Source organism: Bos mutus, chromosome 11 (assembly GCF_027580195.1).
Source record: "Bos mutus isolate GX-2022 chromosome 11, NWIPB_WYAK_1.1, whole genome shotgun sequence".
NCBI lineage: Eukaryota > Metazoa > Chordata > Mammalia > Artiodactyla > Bovidae > Bos > Bos mutus.
The window spans coordinates 39,315,590-39,343,005 of NC_091627.1; the positions used below are offsets into that span (position 1 = coordinate 39,315,590).

Sequence of the window (27,416 nt, forward strand, 5' to 3'; positions counted from 1 at the left end):
ATTAACCCTTTATCAGATACATAGTTTGAAAATGTCTTCTCTCATTCAGCAGGTGGTCTTTCCTTCTATTGATAGGTTCCTTTTCTGTGTAAAAGATTTTAGGTTTGGTGTAGTCTCATTTGTTTTATTTTTTTCCCTTGCCTGAGGAGACAGATCCAAAAAAATATTGTTAAGACAGATGTCAAAGTGCATACTGCCTATGCTTTCTTCTAGTTCTGTGGTTTCAGGCCTTACATTTAAGTCTTTAATCCACTTTTGAATTTATTTTTGTATGTGGTGTGAGAAAATAGTCCAGATTGATTTTATTACACACAGCAGTACAGTTTTCCTGACACCACTTTTTAAAGAGGCTGTCTTTTCCCATTGTATATTCTTGCCTGCTTTGTTGTAGATTAATTGACCATATAAGCATGGGTTTATTTTGGGGCTCTTTATTCTGTTCCATTGATCTGTGTGTTTGTTTTCATGCCAGTACATAGTGGTTTGACAACTGTTGCTTTGTAGTATGGCTTGAAACCCAGGAGTGTGACAACTCTAGCTTTGTTCTTCTTTCCCAAGATTGCTTTGGCTATTTGGGGTCTTTTGTTTCTTCATACAAATCTTAGAGTTATTTGTTCTAGCTCTGTGATATATGCCATTGGTATTTTTATGGGATTGCACTCAATCTATAGATTTCTTTGGGTAGTGTAGTTATTTTAACAATATTGATCCTTCTAATCCATGAGCACAAAGTATCTTTCCATTTGTTTTGTTGTTTTTGATTTCTTTCATCAATCTCTTATGGCTTTCAGGGCTTTTTCATCTTTGATCAGATTTATCTCAAGTTATTTTATTCTTTTTGAGACAGCTATAAAAAATGTGATTGTTTTATGAATTTCTCTAATAGTTCACAATTAGTATTTAGAAATGCAACATATTTCTGTATATTACTTTTGTATCCTACAACCTTACTAAACTCATTTCAGTTCAAATAGTTTTTGTTAGTGTCTTTAGAATTTTCTGTGTATAGAACCATATCATGCACAAATAGTGACACTTTTACTTCTTCCTTTCCAATTTTATTTGGATTCCTTTTCTTTTTCTTTTTTGATTGTTGTGCCTAGGACTTCCACTTCCATGTTAAAAAAAAAAAAGAGTGGCAAGAGTGGGATCCTTGTTTTGTTCCTGATCTTCCAGGAAATGCTTCCAGCTTTTCACCATTGATTATGATGTTGCCTGTTGTTTGTCATACATGGCCTTTATCATATTGAAGTATGTTCCTTCTATGCTCACTTTGTGAAGAGTTTTTATCATAAAAGGATGTTGAATTTTGTCAGAAGCTTTTGCTGCATATATGGAGATGATCATATGGTTTTTATTCTTCGGTTAGTTAACATGGTGTATTATGTTGATTGATTTGTGGATACTGAACCATCCATGCATTCCTGGGCTAAATCCTACTTGATCATGGTGTATGATCCCTTTTAACCTACTGTTGAATTCAGTTTGCTAACATTTTGTTGAGGACTTCTGCATTTACATTCATCAGTGATAATGACCTATAATTATTTTTTGTGGTATCTTTGTCTGGCTTTGATATTAGGTTGATGTTACCCTTGTAGAATGAGTTCAGAAGTATTCATTCGTCTTCATTTTTAAAAAATAGTTTGAGAAGGATAAATTTCTTATTTTAATTTTAATAGAATTTCTCTGTGAAACTGTGTGGTCCTAGAGTTTTTTGGTTGGAAGTTTTTTAAAGTAATGATTCAGTTTTACTACTGGTAATTATTAGTCTGTTCATTTTTTATATTTCTTCCTGATTCAGTTTTGGGAGATTGCACATTTCTAGGCATTTATCCATTTCTTCTAGGTTGCTCTTTTATTATCACATAATTGTTTGCAGTACTGTTTTATGATCCTTTGTATTTCTCTGTTGTCAATTGTACTTTCTCTTTTTTGACTTATTTATCTGGATCCTTTCTCTTTTTTTCTTGATGAATTTGGTTAAAGGTTTGTCAACTTTGTCTATCTTTATATAAAAGAAAAAAACCTCTTCTGTTGCAGAAAAAAACATTTTCTGTTGCTTCCTAACTCTCTATTTTGCTTATTTCCACTTTGATCTTTATTTCTTTCCTTCTAATGACTTTGGGTTTTGTTTGTTCTTATTTTTCTAGTTCCTTTAGGTGTAAAGTTAGATTTTTTTTTAGATGTTTTCTTGTTTTAATACACTTTAAATATGTTTATTTTACCATCTTTTTTAAAATGCTCCCTAGTCATCTTGCTTGTTCTCCTTTTTCTTTCAACTATTGCCATATGATTTATCATTTGGTGCTGTGAGCCCATCTTCAGAGGGAGTTATGGCTTCAGGAGTGGTGTAGGTTGGACTCGATGTATACTGCCTCGGCCAGGGCCACAGCCATCAGGATGGCCACAGACACATTGTGGTGCTTCTGTATTATGTGGTTGGTAGAGCATCTTACCTTACTCCCCTGCCTGCTTTCCTGAATCACTGAGCGCCTGTCCCTGTACCCATTCAATGTGTGTTACAGCCCCTGAAGCCTGATCTCTACAGGTGGCTCTGCTTTTGCCTGCTTTCCAAATAGGAAAAGGAGTACGTCAAGGCTGTATATTGTCACCCTGCTTATTTAACTTATATGCAGAGTACATCATGAGAAAAGCTGGGGTGGAGGAAGCACAAGCTGGAATCAAGATTGCCAGGAGAAATATCAATAACCTCAGATATGCAGATGACACCACCCTGATGGCAGAAAGTGAAGAAGAACTAAAGAGCCTCTTGATGAAAGTGAAAGAGGAGAGTGAAAAAGTTGGCTTAAAGCTCAACATTCAGAAAATGAAGATCATGGCATCCGGTCCCATCACTTCATGGCAAATAGATGGGGAAACAGTGACAGACTATTTTTTTTTTGGCTCCAAAATCACTGCAGATGGTGACTGCAGCCATGAAATTAAAAGACGCTTGCTCCTTGGAAGGAAAGTTATGACCAACCTAGACAGCATATTGAAAAGCAGAGACATTACTTTGTCAACAAAGGGCCATCTAGTCTAGGCTACGGTTTTTCCAGTAGTCATGTATGGATATGAGAGTTGGACTATAAAGAAAGCTGAGCACTGAAGAATTGATGCTTTTGAACTGTGGTGTTGGAGAAGACTCTATAGAATCCCTTGGACTGCAAGGAGATCCAACCAGTCCATCCTAAAGGAGATCAGTCCTGGGTGTTAATTGGAAGGACTGATTTTGAAGCTGAAACTCCAATGCTTTGGCCACCTGATGTGAAGAACTGACTCATTGGAAAAGACCCTAATGCTGGGAAAAGATTGAGGGCAGGAGGAGAAGGGGACGACAGAGGATGAAATGGTTGGATGGCATCACCAACTCCATGGACATGGGTTTGGGTAGACTCTAGCAGTTGGTAATGGACAGGGAGGCCTGGCATGCTGCGGTCCCTGGGGTCACAAAGAGTTGGACACGACTGAGCGACTGGACTGAACTGAACTGAACTGAACTGAACTTCCTGGTGTCCTGTATCTATATCAGTACTGAGATCACAGCCTGAAGATCCCTCAGGCCTGGAGCCCTCACAGCTTTGCCTTCTGCTTAGATTTTGCATTCCCTTTTTGTTTCCTGTACCTGGGGGTTTTCCTCATTCCTTTGAGCAAGACCACATGTCACAATTTTTACATCATATTTTATGCATAATTTGGAACCACTGACCAGAAACAGGTCACCAAATTGTTTTAGATTCCTAAGTGGTTGATTTATTTTTAAGCAAAGGCAAGGAAAGCAGGATGGATATAGGTATTAACCTATGCTTTTTATTTTCTGGTTATATTTATCATCTAAAAATATATGTAAACAATTTCAACACTTTGGCATTAATATGTCAGTGGTTTTTTTCTTAGTGCAATACATGTTAAAGGGAATTCATAGCCATTAAAAAAAAGTATATATATTTGCTCTATAGCTTTAATTTTTTTATTATCCATCCAAAGGCTTTGACAGTTATGTTAATATATCTCACTATAAATGTAATTTTTTTGTTATTTTTTACTTAACTATTTTTCTTCACATAATCTGCTACAAATAATACATTATTTCTTGAAGACTCCAAGGCTTATATAATAAAAACCATAGCTTCATTATTGGGCCTTCAATTAGTCATTTTTTGATTAATAAGGGAATTCTATTCTCTTTTTTGTTATAAAATGTAATGCAGTATTTAGGGAAAAATCTTGAAAGAGGAAATATATACTATAAAAATGAAAACATAATATTTTAAAACATGATCTGGAAGTGGAAAAGGAGAATGGGAAAAATAAGAGAATCTGAATTTGTCTTATTTTATGGGGACAACTCAATAAGATACTTACATTCATAAAGTTGACAGAAAGATAAAGAATTGAATATGTTGCATTTTAAAATTTATTTATCTTTTCTGTCCTCCGTAGTTTCTTACTTTACTGAATATAATGAACAGATGAATTAATAAATACAATTTTTAAAAAAAATTTCAGTATTTCCCCCTTAGCTAGGATATTTTTAGTAACTATTTGTTTGAGTTCAGGAGTGTTGCTTGTGGCATATAATATGGTTGAGTCACTGCCTTTCTCTTGTCCAAGCTGTCAGTGCTTGTGTTGAAAGCATAATTAGGTTTGTGGTTTAAGCTAAACCCAACAGCCTTTATTTCTTTTAAAATATGTATTAGGTGAACAGACTGTGCAGGTGTTTGCAAGTTTATATTAGGAAAGGAAAAGAAGCTAGTTTTCCAAGAAATAAAATTTTATGGAGAAGCTGGAAAATACGTGTTTAAAATGTCATTCTATAAATCCATCATAAAAAATTTGCATTTTTTTGTTATCTTAGTATAGAATCTCTGGGTAACCTTTCAAGCAACAGCAATGCTATACTCATGGCCATACATCTTCAGAGAGGAGTTGGTTCTAAAGGCTTGCTTGTCTGGGAAGCCTTCTTTGGAAGGTGTTGATGTCTTTTGAATTTAATCCTCAGGAGTTTCTGATCTTAGATTTAAGATTAAGAGGAGAGAGGGAAGGTGGACTTGAACATCACAAATTAAAGGAGGAAAAAAAAAATGGAAAGATTCTGCAGAGGGTGCATGTCCAACTTTCACACTATGACAGGATACTTGAAAATGTTTTCAAAAAGCAAGTACTTTCTGGATACGTGAGGGCATTTCTAAGTATTAGGAAAAAATAACTGAATATTTCAAATCTTTGCAGTTTCTCCATATACAGGAATTCCAGATGTAAAGAAACCATTGCATATCTTTGTTTAAATATTCATATGGGTTTTGAGATGCTAAAGAGGGAAAAAGGCATACCCTTCAGTTCTTCCTTTTTAAAAACAGGATAGTAGCTACTCCACAATGCTAACAGGAGGACAAAACCAGTGTGAAAGGTCAATAAATGAGTATGCTCTCCATCTTCTTTGTCTTTCTACCTCCTAGGGCTGTTGTGGTAAAAAGATGTGAGGTATTTAAAAGGTCCTAGCACTGTAGAAAATACAGTATATGATTGCTGTTTACTGCTGCAGATACTGAAACAGTAATTATCTGTGGGATGAATGCCAGATGTAAATAATAACAGGGACTCCTGGCCATCTGTCTTAACATAACCCATCTGCCCCCATCTTTCCTGGACAGTAATCTGAGTCACACATGTCTTTAACTTCCCTGCTACAAATGTCTTGTGAATGTGCCAATGTTGTGATAGTTCATTTTTCCCATGAAATACACTTAGTTTTACATCCATCTTTCTGTATCTCAGGTCAGGTATCTCCCTGATGAGATTTTTTTGGCTTTTGGTTTACTCAGAATTAATCAATTTGGAACACCTATTGTTTTCCTCTTTTTGTTTGGAGAGTCCTGATATCTCACTAAGCTCCAATGTGGAGCTTTGTAAGCCCCAACCAGTCAGGGCCACCACTGCCACCTGAGAGTTTGGAACTTGGTACAGGTATGCTGGCGGACTGGGAAACAAGTACCCGCTGCCTCTCCTCATGGGAGCAAGGGGCCTGCAGGGGCCAGTTATACCCTTTGCTGGTGGCCTTTCTAGCAGGGAGGACCCTTCTCTGTAGTTTCCTGGGTGTGGCTTTTCGGGGAGATAGGCTGGGAGCTCCCCCTTCCCAGAAGCCAGCAGCAGAAACCCCCAAACTCCGCAAGAACTTACTGAGCGTGACTGACTCGTTGATCTTAAAGCTGCAGAGGACCCTGTCCACGTTGCGGGCGTGTCGGAAGCCATTCCCTCTCACGACTACTTGAAATGATTCTGAAACAAAGAATAATGACAAGACACCTTAATTGACTGCACAACGTTAACCTTACATTTCCCATCTGCCCTGATTTAGGGTACTTGTTAACTATTCATCAGGCTTAAAACATTCAAAAGCAGTTCAAGCTGGGAAACAGGAGCATCCATGCGGGAGCCTTTCACCACCTATTCACTACCTTCTCACTAGTTGTCCACAGGAAGACACAGACTTCTTACTTTAAATTCCCACCTTGGCTTTGCCTTTACTGTTCGTCCTCCCTGGAGTGCCTCTCCCTCACCTGTGTCCTGCAAACCTTACCCATCTCTCAAGTCGTGGCAGTTTTAAAACCTGTGATGTCTGCTGCCAGCAGGCCTCTTGTATCTCTTTTATACATTGGATGCAGAGGAAAGGATTTCTTTAGAACTCAAGGTGCCTAGGGTTTTTGAAGACCACTGTCTTCTGGCATTCACAGTCTGCCCTGAATAGTGTAGCATGTGACTAGGTATCGTTTGCCGTTGTCCTTTTGTGTTTTCTTCCACAGCTAGAAAAGCATTCCTTTGTGTTTAGAATTTGTTTGACAACAGTTTCAGCTCTCCTGTCTCTGCAGGGCACACAGTAGGAAAACGTAGTGTTAGGTGGGAGTAACTGTACTCACCAGAGAAGACAAGTCTTGTTTATGGGTGGCCAGTTGTCAAGCATTTCCCTTTTGAACTGACATAGGTCCTAGTGCGGTTAATGCTCTCTTCTCTCCAAATAGAAGAGCTAATATAGCTCACTGGCCTCTAGCCCTGCATGTTAATTTCATGTTGGCATAATTCATGCTGAATTAACACAATATCTTCATAAAGTAAAAATAATGATCCTCTTACTAAGGGGAAAAAAACAACTAATTAATTTATTAAATGTTTAGGAATATTTGCTTAAGTTTGATGGTAACTAATAGCCAATACTTCATTTTCTTTTATTTTTGTCATCCTTTTGTATATAAAAATTGGGGCATGGGATAATGCTGTGTGGCATTAAAAAAAAAGAAAAAGCCTAAAAGTTAAAAGTCAAAGTACAATATTTGTGAAAGTGGATTTGGCAGTGTAAAGTTTCAGATGGAGATTTTCATTGGAGGAAGAATGGAATTAAAGGACTAGCATAGGGGACTCTTCCAAACTTTAATAAATGGCATGAATGTATGTCACCTTCATTCCCAGGAAACTCATTTAGGGGTCATGTTTGCCAAGAGAATAATAACTGATATCAATTGCTCCCTCTTTGTGTGCCAGACTCTGTACTAAGTGTTGTAAATGTCTGATGTCATTTAAACCTCACTACAGGGAGGTACAAATGAGAAAAACAAGCTTAGAGAGGTTAAATAGCTGGTCCCAGATCACACAGCTGGTAGTCAGGATTAGAACTGGAATCCAGGTCTGTCAGGTGTCAAGTGTCATGTGCTTAGAACTCAGCCATGCTCTTTACCATTATGCTAAAATGAATCCTCAATGTCTTGTGACATATGACTCATTTGGAGATTAACACTGTGATTTTTTTTAAAGCTTACTTTATTTTTATTTTGGGCAGGTTTGCCTGTTTTGCAGGTAAGTGGAGCTGGCCTGGCTGGGAGGCGGAGAACCCAAAGTAAAGGAAAGGAACCTAGAGGCACTAAGTGTGCCACAAGGAGAAACAAGTTAGCACAGAGTGCTGTTGAGACCTATGAATGAACTTCACTGTAAGGAAACTGAATTGTAAATGACTTGCCCAAGATCAAGTAATCTGTAATTGGTGAGCAGCAAAACTGGGTACTAATATATGAGTATTCACTGCCTTAGTTTTGAACTATATTAAGGTCATGGGCACATGGCTTTTTCAGATCCAATTACCAGGCTACCTGATGCCAGCTATGACTGTTTTGAAACAATGCATGAAGAAGAATGCCAAATTCTCACTTTGTTCCTTATTACATACCCCAGACTGGGAGGCCCATCTATATGGTCCCCTCTGACTCCCCAGGGTGGGGGGCACTGGCCTGCTGTGTTCTTCCCTCAACCAGCTGAGGATTCAAGCCATCTTTCTAGTTCCTCCAAACTCTGTCTTTGTAATTTTTTATTTGGCTTCAGTGGCCAGAGAAAGCCAAGATTTTGGTGGTAACAAACAGGGGCTTATAGTCTGGGGATGTGATGAGGAACAAAGTAGTGAGAGTTTTCTGTCCTTCTCCTTCTTGTATTGTTTCAAAATACTCATAGCTGGCATCATGAAGACAGGTAATTAGTCTCTGTTAGCTCAGACAGTAAAGAGTCTGCCTGCAGTGTGGGAGACCTGGGTTTGATTCCTGAGCTGGGAAGATCCCCTGGAGAAGGGAATGGCTACCCACTCTAGTATTCTTGCCTGGAAAATCCCATGGACTGAGGAGCCTGGTAGGCTACAGTCCATGAGGTCACAAAGAGTCAGACACGACTGAGGGACTAATATTACTATCTCTGGTTTATTTTCCTGTGGCCTTCTTTTTGAAATGCAAAAAGCTACAAGGGGTGGTCTGCAAAGGGAGAGCTCAGGAAAGGTAAGCACCAGGTACAGGATGTAATTAGCATAGAGTTAAGGGGCAATACATGCAGGATGTAACTCATGCAGAATAATTTACAGAGTGTCAGGTTAGTTTGTGAAAAGCAAATCTAGTAACAGACTACAGATTAGGAATAGTTAAAAGTAAAACTAGGAGTGATCAACTCTTTCAGGTGTGTTTATATTTCTTCCCTGACCTGTTCACTGTTCTCTTTCTTTGTTCTCAGGAAAGGGAAAGAAAACAAAAACTAATTCCTCTATTTTCCTTTTCACTGCAACAGTATGAGTATTAAGAATTTAGATATGCATGTTGATACATAGATAGGATTGCTAAATTTAGAAGGATGAACTAAATAGTTTTCTTTATTTTTTTCTTTTTTAAAAAAGTTTATATTATTTTTAACACCAAAAACATTTTGCATTGGGGTATAGCCGATTAACAATGTTGTGATAGTTTCGGGTGAACAGCCAAGGGACTCAGCATTTTCTTTCGATGCCTGCCTGGCATGTGATCGATGACACTGTCGGTTCAACAAGCATTCTGTTAAGTGCCTGGCATTGTGGAAGAATCTTATTGTACAATATCTTTTTATTCAGTTTAGCCTTTAGAAACTCATTTCTGTTTTTAGTCTGAATGCTAGACATCCAGAAATCTGCCATTGGATGTTTCTGCTGATTCAAAATGTTTTCTGCCTCACTGCTGGGCCTACTTCTCTTATTTCCTCAAAGATCAGTGGAAGGAGAGAAGATGCTGGAAATGTAGGCCATGTGCCAAGTTCTCTTCTCTTAAGGTTATATCCTAGCCTTAGCAGTGCTGCTGAGGGGTCCTCTGTAAGAGAGGATGTCTGTCTGGTTGGGCTTGGCACACCCTCAGGGTATTAGGAAGAAAGACATCAGGAATCCATGAACAGCCACAGTGGAAACCAAACAATTTAACCCCCAGGCCTGGGGATCAGATGGAGGAAATGATGCTCTGGGAGGCACACCAGAGCAGAGGCCAGATGCCACCCTGCCTGGTACAGTTTCTGTGATAGGATGCACATTTGGTCTCCAGAACAGCCCAAATACTGACCCTGCAGCCTGACTGGAATGTCAGCCCTTCACACGTAGAGGTTATGTAACAAAACCTTTGTCAAGTGGATCTGCCAGCAAGTGAGACCAGGACACACCAGAACCAGGACATACTGATTGAATTACACTATTCACAAAGCCCTAAACCTACCTCTCACAATAAGTACATCTAAGGTTTTTTTTTTTTTTTCAGTTCAGTTCAGTCTCTCAATCGTGTCTGACTCTTTGCGACTCCATGGACTGTAGCACGCCAGACCTCCCTGTCCATCACCAACTCCCAGAGTTTGCAACATGTATGTTGGGTTACAGCTCCTACAAGAAGTGCTTAGAGATTGGAAAGCTTCAAGGAGGACTTTCTACCAGGCAATGATCTTTTACTCCATCTCTTTACATATTCTTTAAGTTAGCTTTAAGATATATATTTATTATGACTTTTTGTCACTTTATTCTCAATTATAATTTAAGCTTCCTGATGGGAGAGGCCATGATTTCTTTTTCTTTATAATTTTGGGTTGTGCCTAACCCAGGGCTGAGTCAGCATCAGTCTGCTGCTGCTGCTAAGTCGTGTCAGTTGTGTCTGACTCTGTGAGACCCCATAGATGGCAGCCCACCAGGCTCCCCCGTCCCTGGGATTCTCCAGGCAAGAACACTGGGAGTGGGTTGCCATTTCCTTCTCCAATTCATGAAAGGGAAAAGTGAAAGTGAAGTCGCTCCGTCGTGTCCGACTCCTAGCGACCCCATGGACTGCAGCCTACCAGGCTCCTCCATCCATGGGATTTTCCAGGCAAGAGTACTGGAGTGGGATGCCGTTGCCTTCTCCCAGTGTCAGTCTAAGCTCATTTAATGAATGGATAAATGACGTCTTGGGAGAGAAAGGGAATAAGGGAAGGAGAATGTGGTCATTTATTCAGGTACCAGTCAGATAAAAATCCTGTTTATTTTCTGAGGCTTAATAAGGTCATTGAATGAGAAGATGCCCAACATCATTAATTATTCAGTTCAGTTCAGTTCAGTCGCTCAGTCGTGTCCAACTCTTTGCAACCCCATGAATCGCAGCACGCCAAGCCTCCCTGTCCATCACCATCTCCCAGAGTTCACTCAAACTCACGTCCATCGAGTCGGTGATACCATCCAGCCATCTCATCCTCTGTCGTCCCCTTCTCCTCCTGCCCCCAATCCCTCCCAGCATCAGAGTCTTTTCCAATGAGTCAACTCTTCGCATGAGGTGGCCAAAGTACTAGAGTTTCAGCTTTAGCATCAGTCCTTCCAAAGAACACCCAGGGCTGATCTCCTTTAGAACTCATTAGTTATTAGGGAAATATAAATCAAAATCCCTCCACACTCTCCAGAATGGCTGTAATCAAAGAGATGAACAATAACAACTGTTGGTGAAGAAATTAGACCCTCTGTACCTTGCTGGTGGGAATGTAAATTGGTGCAGTTGCTTCGTAAAATAGTTTGACAGTTCCTCAAAAAGCTAAACCTAGAATTACTATATGACCCAGAAATTCTATCCCTAGGTATACACTCAAGAGACTTGAAAATGTATGTCTACACAAAAGCTTGTATATGCGTGTTCACAGTAGCATTATTCATAATAGCCAAAAGGTGGAAATAATGCAAGTATCCATCAAATGATGAATATGGTGTTCATACAATGGAATATTATTCATCCATATAAAGTAAGTAAGTTCTGACACATACTGTGATGTGGATGAATCTTGAAAACATCATGCCAAGTAAAAGAAGCCAGATACCCATTCCCTTTCATTTCCATATGAATAGCTCAGATTAGCAGATCCAGAAAGACAGAATATTGTCTGGCAGTTGCCAGGGCTGGAGAGAGGAAGAAATGGGGTGTGACTGCTTAAAGAGTAAGATTATGAATATATTCTGGAATTAGATAGTGGTTATAGCTGTACGACTTTGTGAGTATATCAAACATTACTGAATTGTGGAGGAAGCACAAGCTGCAATCAAGATTGATGGGAGAAATATCAATAACCTCAGATATGCAGATGACACCACCCTGATGGCAGAAAGTGAAGAAGAACTAAAGAGCCTCTTGATGAAAGTAGAAGAGGAGAGTGAAAAAGTTGGCTTAAAGCTCAACATTCAGAAAACTAAGATCCAGTCCCATCCAGTCCCATCACTTCATGGCAAATAGATGGGGAAACAGTGACACAGTGGTTGACTTTATTTTTTCTGGGCTCCAAAATCACTGCAGATGGTGACTGCAGCCATGAAATTAAAAGATGCTTGCTCACTGGAAGGAAAGTTGACCAACCTAGATAGCACATTAAAAAGCAGAGACATTATTTTGCCAACAACGGTTGTCTAGTCAAGGCTATGATTTTTCCAGTAGTCATGCATGGATGTGAGAGTTGGACTATAAAAAAGCTGAGTGCCGAAGAATTGATGCTTTTGAACTGTGGTGTTGGAGAAAACTCTGGAGAGTCCCTTGGACTGTAAGGAGATCCAACCAGTCCATCCTAAAGGAGATCAGTCCTAGGTGTTTTTTGGAAGGACTGATGTTGAAGCTGAAACTCCAATACTTTGGCCACCTAATGCGGGAGCTGACTCATTGGAAAAGACCCTGATGCTGGGAAAGATTGAGGGCCAGAGGAGGACACGACAGAAGATGAGATGGTTGGATGGTATCACGGACACAATGGACATGGGTTTGGGTGGATTCTGGGAGTTGGTGATGGACAGGGAGGCCTGGCATGCTGCAGTTCATGGGGTTGCAAAGAGTCGGACACAACTGAGTGACTGAACTGAACTGAACTCTTTGAAAGGGTGAATTTCAGGATATGTGAATTATAGCTCAGTTTAAAAAAAGAAAACTGTTAAGGTCAGAGAATAGATTGATAAAGTTATTCTATTCCTTCCTTTTTCTTTTTTTGAAAATATGGAACACATAGTTTTGTGATGACCTCAATAAAGATCCTTTTTCAATCACTGGATCTGAAAATGAGATATCTGTATATTCACCATTTGCTCTGGTCACCTAAGACTTTTGTTGTTATCACTAACAAAATTATTGTTAGTGATATTTCTATCTTGTGAGTTAGTTTTAATTTTCTCTCCTATTAAATGCTTATTGTGACATGTAACATCTAAAATATAATATAGAGCTGAATGTTTATTAAGTGCTTTCTGATGCCTAAATTACTCTGCTTCGTCGCTTCAGTCGTGTCCGACTCTTAGCGACCCCATGGACTGTAGCCCACCAGGCTCCTCCGTCCATGGGATTTTCCAGGCAAGAGTACTGGAGTGGGGTGCCATTGCATTCTCCTAGAAGATTCAAAAAAATTTTTATAGCTATTTACTTTTTAGTGAGGTATAATTGATATACAAGTTGTATATAAGGTGTATAACTGAAACATTTTGATACAGTTACACAATCATGGGGCAATACCACAATCAAGGTGGTAAACACACCCAGCAGCCTCAGAAGTTTCCATGTTCCCCTTCATAATCTCTTCTTCCAGTCCCTCCCCATACCATGCAACCACTGATCTGTTCTCTGTTGTTATAGGTTAGTTTGCATTCTCTAGAATTTTATGAAATGGAATCATATGGTAAGTATTTCTTTTTGGTCTGACTTCTTTATACTCAGCATAATTATTTTAAGACTCATCCATAATTACTTTGAGGTTTATGCATAGTCTATTCCTTTTTATTGCTGAGTATTATTCGTTGTATGAAAAACCACAGTTGTTTATCCATTCATGTGTTGATGAAAATTTGAGTTGTTCACAGGTTTTGGCTCTTAAAAATAGACCAGTTATAAACATCTGTGTACAAGTCTCTGTCAGAATATACATTTCTTCTTTTCTTGGGTGAATACCTAGGAGAACAATGGCTAGGTCATGTGGTAGGTGCATATTTAACGTTTTGAGAGACTGTTAGAACTGTTTTCCGAAGTAAGAGTACCATTTTACATTTCCACCTTCTAAGTGTGAGTATCCCTCCTTCAAATAGAAATATCTTTGAATGGAAAAGAAGACAAGCAGAGAATTAAACAACTGATTCAGACGCGGTGCCTATGGGCCAGGCAGGAGCTTTTTGAAAGAAAATGAAGAGTGAAAGAAACAAAGCCACTTTTTGATTTTGCTTAAAAGTGTCTGGTTTAAGCTGCCTAAAAGTACCTTCCTTTGCACTCACTTGATCATTGTTTATTACAATGGGAAACAACAGAGTACAATAATACAATTGCTTCTCAAATGATGATGTGGGGAGCTGATGAAAACCTCCTTCCACTTCTGGAGGACAAAAGCTTCACATGAAGAGTAGCTGGCAAGTTGTATGCTTAATTCCAATGAGTTTCTTCCTGGAGTATTGCTTACATAGAACACTATGAGCTTTGACTGTGTGGATCACAATAAACTGTGGAAAATTCTGAAAGAGATGGGAATACCAGACCACCTCACCTGCCTCTTGAGAAACCTGTATGCAGGTCAGGAAGCAACAGTTAGAACTGGACATGGAACAACAGACTGGTTCCAAATAGGAAAAGGAGTACATCAAGGCTGTATATTGTCACCCTGCTTATTTAACTTATATGCAGAGTACATCATGAGAAACTCTGGGCTGGAGGAAGCACAAGCTGGAATCAAAATTGCCGGGAGAAATATCAGTAACCTCAGATATGCAGATGACACCACCCTGATGGCAGAAAGTGAAGAACTAAAGAGCCTCTTGATGAAAGTGAAAGTGGAGAGTGAAAAAGTTGGCTTAAAGCTCAACATTCAGAAAATGAAGATCATGGCATCCGATCCCATCACTTCATGGCAAATAGATGGGGAAACAGTGGACACGGTGGCTGACTTTATTTTTCTGGGCTCCAAAATCACTGCAGATGGTGACTGCAGCCATGAAATTAAAAGACACTCCTTGGAAAGAAAGTTATGACCAACCTAGACAGCATATTAAAAAGCAGAGACATTACTTTGTCAACAAAGGTCCGTCTAGTCAAGGCTATGGTTTTTCCAGTAGTCATGTATGGATGTGAGAGCTGGACTATAAAGAAAGCTGAGTGCCGATGCTTTTGAACTGTGGTGTTGGAGAAGACTCTTGAGAGTCCCTTGGATTGCAAGGAGATCCAACTAATCCATACTAAAGGAGATCAGTCCTGGCTGTTCATTGGAAGGACTGATTTTGAAGCTGAAACTCCAATACTTTGGCCACCTGATGCGAAAAGCTGACTCATTTGAAAAGACCCTGATGCTGGGAAAGATTGAGGGCAGGAGGAGAAGGGGACGACAGAGGATGAGATAGTTGGATGGCATCACTGACACAATGGACATGGGTTTGGGTGGACTCCGGGAGTTGGTGATGGACAAGGAGGCCTGGTGTGCTGTGGTTCATGGGGTTGCAAAGAGTTGGACATGACTGAGTGACTGAACTGAGCTATATACATCTGAGGCCATCATTGTGGTAGCAGAAGAAAACTGTGCTTAGGCAAAGGATGCATTTCCTAAAGAGGAGCTACACTAACGTAGGCAGGGCCAATCCAACATTGGGCCTATTCTCCTAATTACACACAGGCTAATCTGCAAAACTATTTAATTAGGAAATTTTAAAAAGAGTCTATATTGGAAGGGAAAGAGAATCATTTAAATGTAGGCAATGTCAAAGCTGGGGTTTCCCAGGTGGCACTAGAGGTAAAGAACTTTCCTGCCAACGCAGGAAATGTGAGAGATGTGGGTTCAGTCCCTGAGTCAAGAAGATCCCTGGAGGAGGGCATGGCAAACAACTCCAGTATTCTTGCCTGGAGAATCCCATGGACAGAGGAGCCTGGCTGGCTACAATCTATAGGGTCACACAGAGTCAGACATGATGGAAGCAACTTACCAGGCACACATGCAAAGTCAAAGGTGCTGTAAAGGCTCTCCACAGAGCAGATGACTTCCTACATGTTTTAGAACAGGAGCTGTAAATCCAGGGACTTCAGCACCATACTAAATGGCAACCATATGCTTGGCCTTAGTATAGGGGTGACAATGGGGAGAGGTGGGATAGTAGGTGAGTTGGAAAGAGTACATGCTTCTTTTAAAGGGAAGTTATTCCGTCTCTAATAATCATTATCATATGATAAATACAGGCCCAGTGTTGCTAGATCTGATTTTTCAATATGAGATGAAAATCTGAATTTTTAGGTGAAATCAGACTTTTAAGTGTTAGTAATAAATTTGTTTTGTTTTTTTTTAATTGCGATGTGAATCAAAAAGAACATATGTGCAGACCAGAGAGGGCTTGTTGGCTGCCAGTTTATAACCTCTGGAACTGGAGGCTTTGGGGGACGTCTCTCTCTCCAAATAGTTTCACTCATTTCATTGAATGAAATTCTTTTTGATCAGGGCAGATCCTTACATCTTCTTCCCATTAAGACTTTTTGTTAAAATGCAAAATAGTTCCAAGTGTACTGGTCTCTTTAGCAATTAAACAATAATCAGCCATTAATATCTTAGCTGACGTTGAATTAAGTCTTTAGAAACTCAAAGTTATAAAGGAAACCCAAAGGAGGAGTTCTCTGGACAGCATATGTTTACAGATGGCCATTCAGCTGTTGCTCACATAATTCTAGGGGTGGAAAGTTCAAACCATCTACTCCACTGTTGGGAAGCTTTCATGGTAAAAGTTGCATGTGTTAAACCAAAATCTGCCTCCTTGAATTCCTCCCCAACCGCTCGGTGGTGGTCTCCTAAAGCTACATATAATAAGACCAATAAGTCCTTTCTGCATGGGAGTTCTCCAAATATCCTTGTGTTTCAATTCTTTGTCTAAATCTCTGTGGTCGCTTCAGTCCTTTCTCATCCCACAAGCATCTCATTAGCATCTCTTTGAGCAGATCTCTGCTATAGTACTTCATACATGGTTTTGTATTTTATCTGAACATATGACCATCTCCTAGAGAAGACTGAGAATTTCATGGGGGTTGGGACGAGGCATGCATTTTGGTACTCAAATCTTTTCACATTGTTTGGTACGTAGTAGACACTAAGAATTGATGGAAAAGGAATAAATAAAGGAGGGAGAGGGAGAAAGAAGGAAAGAAAAAAGGGAAGAAGGAAGGAAGGAAAGAATCAGTGACTGGATTCTTAGAAGCTTGACTATCCTGCGTGTTCCTGTAAATGGACCTTGAGTGCTTGTTTGGAGGTTGTAGCAAGGGAGCACAGCTACTTGTATATCCTTGACTGAAGAATGGACTACAGTGCATGAAGCACTATAGCATTCATGAACTACGCATGAAGCACTATTGCAGAAGGTTATCCTCTTCTACTAAGCATACAGCTTCAGAAGGGACACACGTGGGAGGGAGGGAGGGGACACCTGTCTAGCCAGCCAGATCAGCTCAGTCAATCCTGTCTATCAGTGGAGTGACAGATATCACAGCCAGGCTGCCCTCACATCCTGAATGAATTATTAAATGCTTTCTAGTTCCATCTCCTCTTCTATTAAGAACATGTGTCAATGCTATCCTTAAAATATGGGACTTGGAGCCATGGTCTGAACTTGGAATAGCACAGCATGGAATTAGCTCTCTTACCCTGGACACTGGATGGCTACTGATGCACCCTAAGATGGCATCAGCTTCTTTTTTGTCAAAGGCATTCTTGTTGGCTCTCAAGATAGCTATGCGTCTTCTTGCTTTTTTCTTTTTCTTTGCACGAAATGTTACTAAGTCAAGTTTCTCTAAACTTGCTTGTATATGAAACTGTTTGCAAGTTCAACATTTTATATCTGTCCTATTAAATTTCACCATGTTATTTGCAGGCCAACATGGAAAGGTCTGTGTTGGATCTCAGTTTTGTCGTCCAGTGCGTTGTCTCACTGCCTCACTCAGAGCTTGGTGTGCTGTCAGAATTATGCCTGTTGCTGAGTTGTTGGTGAAAGCCAGCAGAGATCACTGTCTTGGGGGAATGCAGTCATCAGCATAGAGTGTCTTGAGCGGACAGGCCTGGGTGGGGCTTCACAGGAGGGGGTGCTCTGGCGGCCAAGGAAGGGAAGTAATTCAGAGAGGCAGGGGAGGGGGCTGAGAGGAAAGGTTTTGGATGAAAGCAAATTCTATCTTCTTCACAGGGTTTAGTCTCAATATTTCCTTGTTTACTTTCCCCTTCAGTACATATTGAGTTAGTGAATCATTTTGCAGATACTCTGAACTCTATGTATTTCTCCAATTTTCTTTCAGTAGAGAAACATTGTTGTTGTTTAGCTACTAAGTCATGTCTGACTCTTTTGCCACCCTATGAACTGTAGCTGCCAGGGTCCTCTGTCCATGGGATTTCCCAGGCAAGAATACTGGAGTGGGTTGCCATTTCCTTCTCCAGGGATCTTCCTGACCAGTGGATCAAATCCGCGTCTCCTGCATTGGCAGGTGGATTCTTTACCACCGAGCCATCAGGGAAGCTCAGAAAAACATACAGGCATATTTTTCTCATCTAGGTATGACATTATCAACATTCTCACATTGACCTTCAATCCTTATTAAAACGATACTTATGATAATAATATCACCTTGTTTTGTTATAACAGTTCATGATTTTTAAAGCACTTTCACATAAATCTCCAGATCCTCGCAGTAGCCTAATGAAAATTTCAGACGGGGTATGCCTGGGTCTACTTGACAGGAGTTCATAACCACGGGGAAGTAGCCCCCAATATTTCATGAAAGCCATGCTTACTCCAAGAATGATCAGAGATAGACCTTTAAGAGAATCCTTGGAAGAACTTTTGGAGTAGGGATATCTTATGAAAGTTTCATTTTCTTCTTAATAAAGTTATTCTCTAATCAACATGCTTTAACCCTAATGATTCTAAGTCAAGAGAGGTGAGAGCTTGCCTTTTCAAAACATATGACTAGGTCTATTGTTGTGTCTTTGTTAATTTTTTTCTAAGAAATAAAGGAAATGGGGGGGCAGAGGGGGAGTTGGGGGTTAGCAGATGCAAACTCGTATATACAGAATGGATAAATAACAAGGCCCTACAGTATAGCACAGGGAAATATTATCCTGTGATAAACCATACTGGGAAAAAGTATAAAAAAGAATGTATATATATATACACACACACGCACATATATAACTGAATCATTTTTCTGTACAGTAAAAATTAACACAACATTGTAAATTAACTATACTTTAATTAAAAAAGAAATAAAATAAATAGAATTGGATAGTTTACTCTGATATGGGAAACTATTGTTTGTTTATAAAATATGCACTATTGCATTTCAGTCAGAGATTTAAAAAGTATCCAAAGGAAGATTCTTTGGTCTGGATTTACCAGAGATTTGTCTATTTTATTGGTCAAAGACACAGCTCCTGGCATAATTTATCAGTTAACTTGTTTTAATTTGTTTAAATTAATTAATGCATTTTAATCTTTTTTCTTGTATTTTCCTTAGCTTTAAAAATATCTTTTACTTAATTATTTTTCTTTTTTGTTTAATAAGAAACAGACTAAAAACTGAATTTGCTAGGATTAGATCTTGTGGATCTTGATATTTCTGTGACAAATTCATTATATTTATATATGTGGGCTTTTTATTGTCTTGAACACCTTGATGGCAAGTAAAGTAGATTTTGGTTTATTAATCTTTGATTCAAGAATTATTTAATAAGATATTTTTCCATTGTCCAACCGGTTGAGATTTTGTGGGTTTGAGGGGTCTTGTTCTGTCTTCGGCTATTTCTAATTTTGCTTCATTTTAAATTGGCAGTTCAAAGGTCTGATAACTTCTTGAGATTAGGTGAAAGTAGTTGTTAATCAGGGTCAAATGAGCAAAAATTGGTGCATTGTTTATTGAAGGAATATATGAATCAAGGCATTCGGTCAACATTTATTGACCACCTATTAAGTACCATGTACTCTGAGGCAGTGGGAAGTGGAGAGAAAGATTTCTTCTCTGTCCCTAATAACCTTACAGGAAGGGAACTGATTATGCTGCTGATTTAACAGAATTCAGTATTCATTGTCTTTAAATGTTCTGATTCAATACACGGTTGCAAAACATACAGTAGGATTGCTAAACTGCAAGTCTGGGTTGTTTTTTCATGAATGAGATAATTGCACAATTAAGGAACTCCCCTGTTTTCTAATTGTTTTAAAATAAAGGAATGATAAAAATTGTGGAGGCAGATTTACCTTGGAGCTAATGAACCCTGGTTAGGCTCCTGGCACTGGGTTTCATGTAGTCATATGCTTTTGTAAATTTGCAAAAGTAAGATATTTCAATTCTTTTTCTTAAGAAGGTTTTCCTGGACCTGTCTTTGTGCCAGCTACATATGTTGCTGCCATCTGTGTTGCCAGGTAGCAGTGTATTTAAAGGTCAACAGATACTCTTTGTTGATTGCTTTTCTTCAGGAAATTTACACACATTTCTGAATAGTCGGTACCCAAATACCACTAACAACTTTGTATGTTTACATATATCCTTAGTGTTTTGTTGTTGGTTCATACTATTCAGTACATCTAACTCCTTGAAAGTGTTTCAGCTATTCTAAAATATAGCCAAGAAACTAGAATGAAATCCTCAAGGAATTACCTCACTTATATCAATAGAATATGCCATAAAGAATAAAACTGTACAGTTTTTGAAAAAGCTGGAAAGTTCTTCCTCACTACTTACAGGGTTGCATGATATATTTTCTATGATAAATTAATAATTGGCACTTGGTATTTTAGGAGACTAGAAAGATTATGTCAACAGTGAGGTCTCAACAGTGGAAGACTCCAGGTCCTAGAGCACCAGGAAATAATGGAGAGAGTTTATCCTTTTCGAATCTTGAGCACCTACCACAGTGCCTGGCATTCAGTAGGTGCCTAACGGTACTTTTTAAATAAATAAAAGGAGAATGATGGGGAAACTACCAGGAATTGTACGAGGAGAGCCAGCACGGTTGAAGCTTTAGGCAGTCCATTATAATACAAAACAACAACAAGACCCCAATTTTGATCAGTCAGAAAAAATACTGTGACCCAGAGAAGGGTGATTCTTCGTTAAGCAGAGGTTTGCTGCATTAATGATAAAATTATAATGGCTCTTTATGGGGACAACTGGAGCTGCCTATTGACATTCTGTAAGGGCTGGCAGATGGGGCGATTAACTAAAATGAAAATATTAGTTATGGAAAGAGGTTCAGCACCAGTTAAACAATTAAATATGTCAACATTTCAGAGGTGGCCTATGATCACTGTGATGTGATGTAGGGCTGCCATGAAGATGAAGGGTTAAAGGGGTATTGGTAGCGGTGTGTGGGAATCCAGTATTTCTGTAATATTCCTATAATTAGTTTCCATGAAAGGAGAGAATTTGGATAGGCTTTTTCAAACTTTCAAACAACTGACATGTTGTTTATTTATTACCTTTTTGCCCCAGAAGCAAATTTAGCAATTTCTACTCCTTTTTTCCCCCTCCCCTTTTGTGCCCCAACTCCCTTCTTTGCTACTGATGAAGTAACCGTGACCTGAATTCGATATCTCATCATTCATGTGACAGCAATTAACACTTAGTTTCAATTTACCTCCTGCACATATGGTGGATGGTTCAGCTGCTAGAATTTCGATGCAGGATTTCTTCAATATCTAGGAGGAGAGGAAATCAAAAAGTCAAAGTCAAAGCATAGCTATTTTGTTAGAAAAGTGGGTTTGATTTTAGCTACCAGGATCAGAAGGCTCAAGGATACTATGCTGTAGTGGGTGGATAAGTAGAGTGTTACATTTTCACTGATATTATTAATGTCAAGCATTTAATGAGCAGTACTGTGCTAGATGTTCTGGGTGTCACAAAAGCTATGTGCCTGTGTGCTAAGTCGCTTCAGTCCCGTCCGACTCTGCGACCCTATGGACTGCAGCCTGCCAGGCTCCTCTGTCCATGGGATTCTCCAGGCAAGAATACTGGATTGGGCTGCCTTGCCCCGCTCCAGGGGATCTTCCTGACCCAGGGATTGAAGCTGCATCCCTTAGGTCTCCTGCATTGGCAGGTGGGTTCTTTACCACTAGCAACACCCTGGAAGCCCCACAAAAGCCATAAGAATTATTTATTCATTTGTTCTGGCAGATATGCATTGAATCTATGAAAGGCCAGTCCTAGTTATAGAGACGTTTACATCCAGTAGATGAAATGGGAGCTACACTTGAAAAGATAAATAACCATGGACCATTCTATGTGATAGATGCCAGGGTAAAAGGGCAGACAGTACAAGCTACAGAGTTCATGGGGGAGATCACTGAGGGCTGTAATTGAGAAGGGCTTCCTGGAAGAAGTGGCTGCTGAGGGTGGGATGCAGTCAAGTGGGCAGGAATAAGTTAGGGGAAGGTTAAGGTCCCAGCAGGGAGTGGCATTTGCAAAGGTGAGAAACTAGAAATGCATAGACCTCTTTAGCTGGAACAAAAGAAGCTTAAAAAGTAGAAAAACAAGTGATTAATAGATAAGACCAGAGAGATAGGATGGAAATGGCCAACTCTCTAGAAGAGATGCACGCTCAGATTACTCAGTCGCCTTCTAGTTAAAGAAGTGGAAACATGTTGCAGGCAAAGGATGTCTTTGAAGCCTACTTATTGTGCCTCACACTTTAAGAGGACCTTACGTAAATGGAAATAAAATAGTTTTTCCCCCAAGTGAGTCTTTCAGGGTTCAGTGGAGAGTCTGGAGAACTCCAAGACTGCACAGGGAATTAAAGGCTTCTGGCGAAATCGGGGTATCTGACTTTTAAGCTTTTCTCTAGCATTTATGAATCTCACTGCTTACTGCATAAGGATTCTAAAATTTTGGCTAAGCATTTTAAACAAGTATAGGACACTGAGTGATATACCGCAGGATCTTTTATTTGGGTGGGCCTTACTTAATTTGGAAATTGAAATGGGTCAGAGGGCTGAAGAAGACCATTTTGCTCTATTTATGAAGGGGGCATTTGTTAAAAGAATTAATAGTGAAATAAAATGTAAAGTCTGTAAAAGAAAAAAAGGATTTTTAGCACTGGGAAACACACATTAACTTGCATGGATGTTTTTAGCAAATATGCTTCTTTGTTCCAGCTTAAGTGATACATATGCCACAAGGATACAGTAAAACAAAATATATAATAAATTACAAAAGGGGAGGAAATGGATTAAAGGGAAAATCAGGGGAAGATGAAGTAAGGAGTGAGAATAGCATAGACAAAATACACTGGGAAGAGCTTATTTCCTTGTTAGGAGTGGCTCCTGAATTTAATTCTAAGCTTTCTAGTAGCAAATGAGGACAGACAATATTTATGAGATTCTCAGTCTGAAGAATGAAAACAAACCAGTTTCTCAGAAGAGATAATATTTACCCATTCCAGAGAGAAATCTGGGCATCCTCATAGAGAAGCATTGTGAAAGGAAATGAACAACATGCTTCAGAAAATTGTTCTCTGATATACAGACGACAAAACATTCAGACGTATTCACTGAAAGAGGCTCCCTCGCAACCAGGTATTTGAGGTAATTCTCTATACCTGAGAGTCATAAGAAGCAGCATGGTCCTCCCTCAGTACCTGCAGGAGGACTGGTCCAGGATCTCCATGGACACCGAAATCAGAGGATGCACAAGTCCCTTATATAAAATGGTGGAGTATCTGCACACATTCTTCCGTATACTTTAAGTCAGGGGTCCCCAACCTCCAGGCTATGGAAATGGTACACATCCATGGCCTGTTAGGAATTGGGCCGCACAGCAAGAGGTGAGTGGCAGGCAAGCCAGTGAAGCTTCATCTGCCACTCCCCATCACTCGCATTACCACTGAACCATTCCCCCGCCCCCACCCCTGGTCCATGGAAAAATTTTCTCCCACAAAATCAGTCCCTGGTGCCAAAAAGGTTGGGGACTTCTGCTTTAAATCATCTCTAGATTGCTTATAATTCATAATACAATGGAAATGCTATGTAAATAGTCCCCAGCATGCTGCAAACTCAAGTTTTACTTTTTGGAACTTTCTGGATTTTTTTTTTTTTTTACAAATATTTTTGATCCCCAGCTGGTTGAATCTGCAAATGTGAAACCCAGGTTACAGAGGGCTGACTGTATTTCTTTTTCTTGACAATTCTAAGATTTAGACTTCCAGCTATTTTTCCTGAACATTCTTTCTGCCTCTTTCACAATTTAAAGGCATTTTAGTATCTGTTTTCAGCTTCTATGTGATTCCAGAGTCAAAGCAATTTGTTCCTTTTTGTCAGCGCTTGACTTCTTTCCTCTCGCTTTAGCTTACCCAGTCACCACGCACCTCAAGCACAGGTGCAGTCTCAGTTCCCCCTGTTTCGCAGGAATGAGATAACATGCACCCAGCTCTCCACCTCCATCTCTGTTGGTCAGTGGTCCTCACATACCTGGCTCTAGGGACCCAGTATCACCCCTGAGCCCTTCACTGACATTGTTACTTGGAATGAGGGACAGCCCCACCCCCTCCACCCCCCACCCCCCCTCCCCCACCCCCGCCCACCGAAGGATATATCCTGGGCATCCGTGTTTCCCTTCAGGCTTTTCCTTCCTCCTCTTTCCAATGGTCAATACAGTCCTTTAGATGAAGCAGCATCCTAGGATTGGGGCTTGCCAGGATCCTCATCCAGATCCTCCCCAGATAGCACCCAAGCTACCTGAACTGTGATGACTGTCCTCTCCTCTCTCCCCCCTAGTTTGCTGCCACTGGGCTCTTCTTGCCTGAAGGGCCATCCTAGCTACTGGTGGCCGTTACTCAGAGAGGCAACCACCCTCTTCATCATGTTTTCAGGCATAAATCTCCAAACAGGCCACATTGGAAGAAACACAATTGACCCATTGGAGAAATTTATTTAAGTGATATTAGAACAACATAAAGCTGTTTCTTACGTTTTAAATAAAATTCCTCCATCTCCATTTATAAGTCATTTTATTATCTTCAACTAAAGATTTCAACAGTCCAAGAATGAAAATTGAGCTATTGGATCTATCCTGTCCCATTCCTCAAACTCCATCAAAACACAAAAATGAAATTTTCACCCATGTTACGTTCCTGACTTGGAAGCAACATTTTTGAACCAACTCTAATACTTAACCAGGGGTCAGTAAAGGAAACACCCGTGAATCTTTAACCACAAAGACACACTTGCAGGTTTTGTCATAATAAACACATGCCGTATGATTCTCTCAAAGTGTCTGCAATTAGCTGATAAATCTAAGGAGTGTATTAGGGCCAAAAAATGTCAGCCAAGTGCAGTGATTCAATCCAGTAAAAACACAGCTTTCCCAATCTTAACATAAAACATCTGGAAGGGATATGGTGCAGCCAATAGAGTAAAATTTATCAGTGAGGGGGATGGGCAGGATTTGTCTGGGACTGTGGCTTCTATTAGTTTGAAATATCTGGTTTCAAAAGGTAGGAAGTCAGAATGGCATGGGGTGGATTTGGGGTCCTTTGGTTATTAGCAGCCCAGACTGTACAGTAATCAGTCTGTCTGAACTTCAGCAGACAGCAGAGCAGCCTAAGGGACTGGAGACTGGATGGGTGTGGGGAGGCAGAGGATCCGTCCCCGATCTGGGCACTGGTAGCCATGGAGGAGGTACAGACAGAGCACTGGGAACCAGAAGATGGGAAATGACTAGACAGAGCGGGAAGAACTCACACAGGGTCAGGGTGATGTCAGAGGTGACAGAATAATTGACCTCCACCGGAGACTGGGCTAAGACTACCACATGTCTCAAGCCTAACCAGTGTGAAGAACTGGCTTTTGGCCTTGATCTTGGCCCTCTACTTGTCTGACTTATGGTCCCTGGCAAATCCTTAAACTTGTCTGAACCCCAATTTTGTGAAACAGTTTAACATACTAATAATTTAGAATCTGGAATCAAATTGCTTGGGTCAACTCATAAGCACTGTGACCTTGGGGAAGTTCCATAACCTCTCTGAGTCTGTTTCCTCATCTGTAATGGTAGGATAAGAACAGTACCTACTGCATGAGGTTGTTGAGTTGGGAAGATTAAATGAGATACTATAGGTAGAGTCCATAGCACAGGGCCTGGAAATCCTCAACTAATGATAATTTATTCTTAGGAACCTGGGCTCTGGAGACAGAAAAAAATAGATCTGGACTTTAAATAGATTTCTGTTCAGATCCAAGCCCCACCACTTACTGGCCAGGAGGATTTGGATAAGTTATTAAACTTCTGCATCTCAGTTTCTTTTTCTGTAAAATGAGAATAAGAAAAACACTGACCTCAAAGAGCTGTCTGATGGTAAAATGAGTAACAGACAAGAACGCAGAGAAGTTTCATTTGTAAAATCAATAGAACTTAGGTGGTAAAAGTTGGCTTAGAGAGTGAGGAAGAGAGTGAGATTAAGGAATACTGACAAGGTTTTTGTTCTGTAGACAGAACTAGACAGATGTGATTAGTCAATAGTTATTTAATGACCTTGGGCCATCAGCCAACGAGTGCCTTTCATGAAAATAAGGTACCAAGAAACAGGCTCAGAGCAGCCTGAGTAGTAAAGCTCTTAGCAGGATGTCTAACACATACTCAGTTCTCAAACAATGGTAGCTGTTACTCTTACTTCTGTTACCTACTGCTATGACTGCTACTACTCTTGGGCAAAGACAATCACTCATAACTGCGTCTATCTCATCACTCACCATTGGCCTCTTGCTAAATCCTATTTGCTGAAAATGCCTGAAAGATGGCTAATAATGTTATCCTGCTACCTTTTGGGCAGATTTCAAAAAGAAGATATATGGGTAAGCATGTTGGAATCTGTAAAGAGCTCTAGAAATGCACGTGTTGTACTGGTAGTGATACTCTTGAACACCTCATTAGATTATTAGGGGAGTAAAAGAGGCAACCGATGTAAAATAACTCTGCCAAGTAATAAAAGCTATTCAATATATTTAAAGTGAAATCCATGGTGGATTAGTCCAGGACTTTACTTATTTACTTTGAAGACTTTTCTCATAAAGTTCAGGGTTTATGCAGAGATTTCTCAAGAATCCTTAAAGACTGTGAATATTTGCATAGAGTTGTTATGAATCCCTCCCTTACCATAAGCTTACCTAATTTTTTCCCCCTCATTGCTCTGCCTCCTTCCCTAATAAACTATCATTCTTTATTTACTTGGCCATTTCCTGTTGGAAGGGTTTTGTGTGTGTTCATTTAAGACCAATTTCCTTTATCCATTTGTAGTATTAGGGCCTTTTGCTTCTACATATCTATATAGCATGTTTCTTAGTGTCTTATTTATCATGAAAGGCATATTCTGCTTCTAAGATGCCTAGAGCTTGAAGTAGGCTGGCCCATAGGTGGTTAACTATCTATCACCCAATTCACTCCAGTATTCTTGCCTGGAGAATCCCAGGGACAGGGGAGCCTGGTGGGCTGCCGTCTATAGGGTCGCACAGAGTCAGACACGACTGAAGTGACTTAGCAGCAGCAGTTCTCTAAGCCAAGACTTAGCAATGTCCCTTACATTCACTCTCCTTGTCACCCTCCAAATTCAGTATGGATTTTGTGACCTAAGTCTTGGTGATTTTACCAATGAAA

General features: G+C 39.9%; 1 protein-coding gene across 1 annotated transcript in view; it reads right to left on the reverse strand.

Annotated features, from left to right (window-relative positions):
• The window catches only part of ANTXR1 (ANTXR cell adhesion molecule 1), a 258,267-nt gene that overhangs the window by 157,420 nt on the left and 73,431 nt on the right, over window positions 1-27,416 (reverse strand). Inside the window, exons 9-10 of the mRNA XM_005893586.3 lie at window positions 21,415-21,475; window positions 6,184-6,282 (exon numbers count right to left, since the gene is read on the reverse strand). Coding sequence (XP_005893648.3) covers window positions 6,184-6,282; window positions 21,415-21,475 — 160 coding nt within the window. The remainder of the gene's footprint in view (window positions 1-6,183; window positions 6,283-21,414; window positions 21,476-27,416) is intronic.